This window comes from Oncorhynchus masou, chromosome 31 (assembly GCF_036934945.1).
Source record: "Oncorhynchus masou masou isolate Uvic2021 chromosome 31, UVic_Omas_1.1, whole genome shotgun sequence".
Lineage (NCBI taxonomy): Eukaryota > Metazoa > Chordata > Actinopteri > Salmoniformes > Salmonidae > Oncorhynchus > Oncorhynchus masou.
In genome coordinates, this window is record NC_088242.1 from 36,456,739 (window position 1) to 36,464,411 (window position 7,673).

Consider the following 7,673-nt stretch of genomic DNA (forward strand, 5'->3'; position numbering starts at 1 on the left):
AAGTCGCACTGCGACAGGATTAATGACCTGGGAAATACGGAACGGACCAATGAACCGCGGGGCCAACTTGCGAGAAGCTGTCTTAAGGGGAAGGTTCTGAGTGGAGAGCCATACTCTCTGACCGCAACAATATCTAGGACTCTTGGTCCTACGCTTATTAGCGGCCCTCACAGTCTGCGCCCTATTACGGCAAAGTGCCGACCTGACCCCCTTCCAGGTGCGCTCGCAACGCTGGACAAAAGCCTGAGCGGAGGGGACGCAGGACTCGGCGAGCTGAGATGAGAACAGTGGAGGCTGGTACCCGAGGCTACACTGAAAAGGGGATAGACCGGTAGCAGACGAGGGAAGCGAGTTGTGGGCGTACTCTGCCCAGGGGAGCTGTTCTGACCAAGACGCAGCGTTACGAAAAGAAAGACTGCGTAAAATGCGACCAACAGTCTGATTGGCCCGTTCGGCTTGACCGTTAGACTGGGGATGAAAGCCGGACGAGAGACTGACGGAAGCCCCAATCAAATGGCAAAACTCCCTCCAAAATTGAGACGTGAACTGCGGGCCTCTGTCGGAAACGACGTCAGACGGAAGGCCATGAATTCGGAAAACATTCTCGATAATGATCTGAGCCGTCTCCTTAGCAGAAGGGAGCTTATCGAGAGGAATGAAATGAGCCGCCTTAGAGAATCTATCGACAACCGTAAGAATAACTGTCTTCCCCGCTGATGAAGGCAGTCCGGTGATAAAATCTAAAGCGATGTGAGACCACGGTCGAGAGGGAATGGGAAGCGGTCTGAGACGGCCGGCAGGAGGAGAGTTCCCAGATTTAGTCTGCGCGCAGACCGAACAAGCGGCGACAAATCGACGCGCGTCACGTTCCCGAGTGGGCCACCAGAAACGCTGGCGAATGGAAGCGAGCGTACCCCGAAGGCCGGGGTGGCCGGCTAACTTGGCAGAGTGGGCCCACTGAAGAACGGCCGGACGAGTAGGAACGGGAACGAACAGAAGGTTCCTAGGACAAGCTCGCGGCGACGGAGTGTGAGCGAGTGCTTGCTTTACCTGCCTCTCAATTCCCCAGACAGTCAACCCGACAACACGCCCCTCAGGGAGAATCCCATCGGGGTCGGTGGAGACCTCAGAAGAACTGAAGAGACGAGATAAAGCATCAGGTTTGGTGTTTTTTGAGCCCGGACGATAAGAAATAACAAACTCGAAACGAGCGAAAAACAGAGCCCAACGAGCCTGACGCGCATTAAGTCGTTTGGCTGAACGGATGTACTCAAGGTTCCTATGGTCAGTCCAAACGACAAAAGGAACGGTCGCCCCCTCCAACCACTGTCGCCATTCGCCTAGGGCTAAGCGGATGGCGAGCAGTTCGCGATTACCAACATCATAGTTACGTTCTGACGGCGATAAGCGATGAGAGAAAAACGCGCAAGGATGGACCTTGCCGTCAGAGAGAGAGCGCTGAGAAAGAATGGCTCCCACGCCCACCTCTGACGCGTCAACCTCAACAACAAACTGTCTAGAGATGTCAGGTGTAACAAGAATAGGTGCGGATGTAAAACGATTCTTAAGAAGATCAAAAGCTCCCTGGGCGGAAACGGACCACTTAAAGCACGTCTTAACAGAAGTAAGGGCTGTGAGAGGAGCTGCCACCTGACCGAAATTACGGATGAAACGACGGTAGAAATTAGCGAAGCCCAGAAAGCGCTGCAGCTCGACGCGTGACTTAGGAACGGGCCAATCAATGACAGCCTGGACCTTAGCGGGATCCATCTTAATGCCCTCAGCGGAAATAACGGAACCGAGAAAAGGGACAGAGGCGGCATGAAAAGTGCACTTCTCAGCCTTCACATAAAGACAGTTCTCCAAAAGGCGCTGGAGGACGCGTCGCACGTGCTGAACATGAATCGAGAGAGACGGTGAAAAAATCAGGATATCATCCATGTAAACGAAAACAAAAATGTTCAGCATGTCTCTCAGGACGTCGTTAACTAGTGCCTGAAAGACAGCTGGAGCGTTAACGAGGCCGAAAGGAAGAACCCGGTATTCAAAGTGCCCTAACGGAGTGTTAAACGCCGTCTTCCACTCGTCCCCCTCCCTGATGCGCACGAGATGGTAGGCGTTACGAAGGTCCAATTTGGTGAAAAACCTGGCTCCCTGCAGGATCTCGAAGGCTGAAGACATAAGAGGAAGCGGATAACGATTCTTAACTGTTATGTCATTCAGCCCTCGATAATCCACGCATGGGCGCAGGGACCCGTCCTTCTTCTGAACAAAAAAGAACCCCGCGCCGGCGGGGGAGGAGGAGGAGACTATGGTACCGGCGTCGAGCGAAACCGACAAATAATCCTCGAGAGCCTTACGTTCGGGAGCCGACAGAGAGTATAATCTACCCCGGGGGGAGTAGTTCCCGGAAGGAGATCAATACTACAGTCATACGACCGGTGTGGAGGGAGAGAAGTGGCCTTGGAACGACTGAACACCGTGCGCAGATCGTGATACTCCTCCGGCACCCCTGTCAAATCGCCAGGCTCCTCCTGTGAAGAAGAGACAGAGGAAACAGGAGGGATAGCAGACATTAAACAGGTTACATGACAAGAAACATTCCAGGATAGGATAGTATTACTAGACCAATTAATAGAAGGGTTATGGCGCACTAGCCAGGGATGACCCAAAACAACAGGTGTAAAAGGTGAACGAAAAATTAAAAAAGAAATGGTTTCGCTATGATTACCAGAGACAGTGAGGGTTAAAGGCAGCGTCTCACGCTGAATCTTGGGGAGAGAACTACCATCTAAAGCGAACAAGGCCCTGGGCTCCCCTAACTGTCTGAGAGGAATGTCATGTTCCCGAGCCCAGGTCTCGTCCATAAAACAGCCCTCCGCCCCAGAGTCTATCAAGGCACTGCAGGAAGCAGATGAACCGGGCCAGCGGAGATGGACCGGAAAGGTAGTGCGTGATCCAGAAGGAGAGGCCTGAGTAGTTGCGCTCACCAGTAGCCCTCCTCTTACTGATGAGCTCTGGCCTTTTACTGGACATGAGGTGACAAAATGACCAGCGGAGCCGCAGTAGAGACAGAGGCGATTGGTGATTCTCCGTTCCCTCTCCTTGGCCGAGATGCGAATACCCCCAGCTGCATAGGCTCAGCATCCGAGCCGGCGGGGGAGGGTGGCAGTGATGCGGCAGGTGGCAGTGATGTGGAGAGGGGAGCAACGGAGAACGTGAGCTCCTTTCCACGAGCTCGGCGACGAAGATCAAACCGTCGCTCTATGCGAATAGCGAGAGCTATTAAGGAGTCCAGACTGGAAGGAACCTCCCGGGAGAGGATCTCATCCTTAACCTCGACGTGGAGACCCTCCAGAAAACGAGCGAGCAAAGCCGGCTCGTTCCAGTCACTAGAGGCAGCGAGAGTGCGAAACTCAATAGAATAATCCGTTATGGATCTATTCCCCTGACATAGGGAAGACAGGGCCCTGGAAGCCTCCTCGCCAAAAACAGAACGGTCAAAAACCCGTATCATCTCCTCCTTAAAGTCCTGATACTGGTTAATACACTCAGCCCTCGCCTCCCAGATTGCCGTGCCCCACTCACGCGCCCGTCCGGTAAGGAGAGAAATGACGTAGGCGATGCGGGCTGCGCTCCTGGAGTAAGTGTTGGGCTGGAGAGAGAACACCACATCACACTGAGTGAGGAATGAGCGGCACTCAGTGGGCTCCCCAGAGTAACACGGCGGGTTGTTGATCCTGGGCTCCGGAGACTCGGAAACCCTGGAAGTGGGCGGTGGATCGAGGTGGAGTTGGTGAACCCGTCTTGTGAGGTCGGAGACTTGGACGGCCAGGGTCTCAACGGCATGTTGAGCAGCAGACAATTCCTCCTCGTGTCTGCCTAGCATCGCTCCCTGGATCTCGACGGCGGAGTGAAAAGGGTCCGGAGCCGCTGGGTCCATTCTTGGTCTGATTCTTCTGTTATGAACTTGAGTGAAGACCCAAACGCGGTTTTAACAGAAAACAGAGTTCTTTAATAAAAAACAGGAATGGCATAAATCCTCTTCCAACGTAGTCAATGGAACAAAAGAACGTAGTATAATGCAGGTTGCACCTGCCATGCAGACTCCGACAGGACAGGACAAGGTGGAAGCAAACGAGACGACAGCTTGCTTCTGGCATCAAAAAACACAAACAAGAATCAGACACTGAAAGTAGCAGGAACAGAGAAAGAAATAGAGACCTAATCAGAGGGGGAAGAGAGAACAGGTGGGGAAAGAGAGAATGAGCTAGTTAGGGGAAATGTAGAACAGCTGAGGGATGAGAGACAGAGAAGGTAACCTAAAAAGACCAGCAGAGAGAGAGAATGAAGAGAAAGGACAGGAACAGACATAACAAGACATGACAGCGTGGTTGAAAAACAAGTTTTAATGACTACAACTTAAGTGTATGTAAATTTCCGACTTCAACTGTATATAAATAAATAAATAAATACATAAAGGTATATTCTAAATATATATATATATATATATATATATATATATATATATATATATATATATATACATACACACACACACACACACATAAACATTCATACATACACACTTTGTTTTTGAATATACCTTTATTATTCCCTGAAAACCCTATCACCCCTCCCCCAATTGGAATAAACTAATAAACAATAACACTTAGGCTTCTACCTTCAGATTATACACATTTTAGAGACACAATCTATTTTACAATAGTTATATTTAGTATGTTTTTAGTCCTTCCTCTATTTCTAATGTCCATCCAGTTTGATTTGTAACTGTGCTATTTCACAACATGTATGAACCTATATACATTTTACAGACCCCGCATGCTTTACATTGGTTTGTTATTGTTATTATTAGTCCCACCCTTCATTCCCCTTCAACCTCTCCAATCTATCTCTTAACACCATCCATTTTGGATTTCTATTTACCATATATTTTTCAACTGTGCTGTGATGCTTCACAAAAGTACTGAACTGTTCTATTCTCATAGCTTCTACAGATTGTAAACTACAGATAAAAAAATGTTGCTAAACAATTATTTTATTGATTGATTGACTATGACTTTTCAAATCACCCAGTATTGCTATCTGCAGCGTTAATTCTAGGTAAATGTTGCAATTCTTCAGCCATTCCTGGACCTGTGACTAAAAACGAGCTACATATGGACAGTACCAAAATAAATGATCTAATGACTCTGCTGGGAAGATTGTATCCTCAATAATTGGAAGTAATTTCCTAAATTCATCAAGTGCAGCGTCTGGATGCTCCTTATTAATCACATCAGACCAACAAATATTCATAACATCATCCACTTAAGAGTCACAGCAAAATATTTTGTATGATCTCTTATATACCATTTTAGGCCAAGCTTCTGGAACTTTGGAAATCCTGGATATTGCCACTATATTGTGATCACTGCATCCAATGGGTACGGACACAGCTTTAGAACAAGGTTCTACAGTATTATAAAAAATGTGATCAATACATGTGGATGATCTTGTTACTGTAGTGGATACATATATTTAAAACATTTTTTAGGGGGTAAATCACCTTTAATACTGCAGATAGATTGTTGCTTCCATCAATGTCATTGACTGCATCATTTCCAATCCCCCATATATTTTTGGGGACCAGTGAAAAGTTTGAACACACCTACTCATTCAAGGGTTTTTCTTTATTTTTACTATTTTCTACATTGTAGAATAAAGGTGAAGACATCACAACTATGAAATAACACATATAGAATCATGTATTAACCAAAAAACTGTTAAACAAATCAAAATAGGGCCGAACATGTTGGCATTGTGCACACATGGCCCTTGGCTGTGTACCACCGGAAGCTATGGATGGGAGCTAATGTTATCTCCCATGATGCAACACTCCCATTGCGTGGGGCAACATCCTGTTGCCCAACTTGTACTTTGTGCAAAGCTGTGGCTTTGTTTGAAAGTGTTTGACCAGGTCCAGTTAAGTCAGTATCATCTCTCTGACAAAGCCCTTGCTCCCACATACGGAGATACAGTTCATGGTCCTATGACACTTAATCCTGCAACAGCTTGCTCCGCAGTCACCCAACCACCTGACGTTTGTTTTCCCTTATCCTAGAAACGCTGCTGGCGCACAAAAGACCGTGACTGGGGAAAACAGTAGTGTTGATAGGGAAGAGAAAGAGAGAGATCGATGCAGATACAGTGATTTCCAGGTACAGGGCAGCCTTTTCACCAGGTTGAGGGGGGTCAGAACGGGGGACGACGGACTCGGGTGCGGCTGCCGCTAGGCTGGCACTGCCTCCACCACCCATCCGCACTCCCCCTCTCTCCTGCTATCATTCAGGGCCCAGTGTTTGCCCAGGAGCCAGTAAAATTGACACCAGCAGCTGTCCAAACAGCCTGGTCCGACCCCCCAGAGGGGTACCCCAGCCCACAGCCAAGACCCCTGCGTCTCCCCCCCGATTCCACTCTGCTCCGTCCTCCCACTGTCATCACTAGGGAAACCAGGGGAGAGGAGCAGGAGATGTAGTGGGAGAGGAGGAAGAGGATGGTGGGGACAACCATAATGATTTGTGTTAAAGCCTGTAATCGCTGTGAAAAGATGTATGTAGGGTGTTAGGAAGATGTTTAAGGAATAGCCTACTTTTCCTACTTTTTTAGCTGACAGTACATCAATTGATCACCAATTCCAAATGGTTTAGGTTACATGATTGGCCTCATTGCACCATCCTACTAACCTTTTTGATACATTTACCAGTGATGGTCCACTGCGCTAGTACAGAATGGAAACCACTGTATGTAACAATATCATATAATCTAATTTGCCATCTAAATGGGAGTATCTGCTGCCATGGAACAATAGGATGTTGATGTGACTTAGTGAAGCAGAAAACCTTTAATAGGAGTGATTACACTTAATGGCATTCAAACCCCTCTCTCACGTCACTACTGTCAATAATAACAAGGCCAACCCTCATCCTGTCCTGATTTATTTTCCCGCCTTTACCTAATTTCCAACAGGTAGACCTACATTTTATTTGTCAAGCACTTAAAATTGTAAATTGCGTTTGTTCTAAGAAATGTGCTATATAAATAAAGCTTGATTGATTGATATTACCTGTGGTGTATGAGCAAACAATGTATAGAGGCCAACCACTTCGGCTATTGTGTTTGACATGACAGAGTGGTATGTACTGTATTTTGTGAATTAAGTTCATTTCCCGGGAGGCTGCAGCACCAACAAGACTCACCAGAGCAGGCATCATGAGGTCAGCCAGGTAGACGAAGGCTGCGCCGAGGGCAAAGCCCACCACCACAGGGACGAACGCAAACGAGCCATACTTTCCCGAATCCTCTGCCATGTCTATCGCCGGTGCCAGCAACGACCAATAGGATGCCACCAACATCACCTGAGGGCGAAGCAAAAAGGAAGTAACAGTTAGCAGGCACTATTATTTGCTGTGTGCAGTCGGCTTCTGCTCGGAGTGGGGAAGTTCAGTTGGCCTCAAAATAAAAAAGCTAACAGAGAAAGTCCTCGGGGGATCTCACTCTTTTGGAATAGGACTGTTGTGCAATGATAAAGGTGACCCCCATTCCCTCAGCAACATTTGGCATGAATGTTATGCAATAACACAAATAACGAAAAGGTACAGAGGACCGAAAAT

At 47.7% G+C, this 7,673-nt stretch overlaps 1 protein-coding gene across 1 annotated transcript in view; it reads right to left on the minus strand.

The window, feature by feature from the left end:
• LOC135525178 (zinc transporter ZIP11-like) overlaps positions 1 to 7,415 on the minus strand; it is a 147,377-nt gene extending 139,962 nt beyond the window's left edge. Inside the window, exon 1 of the mRNA XM_064952914.1 lies at positions 7,260 to 7,415. Within this exon, the coding sequence (XP_064808986.1) occupies positions 7,260 to 7,415 (156 nt within the window). The remainder of the gene's footprint in view (positions 1 to 7,259) is intronic.
• Between the last annotated feature and the right edge of the window lie 258 nt (positions 7,416 to 7,673).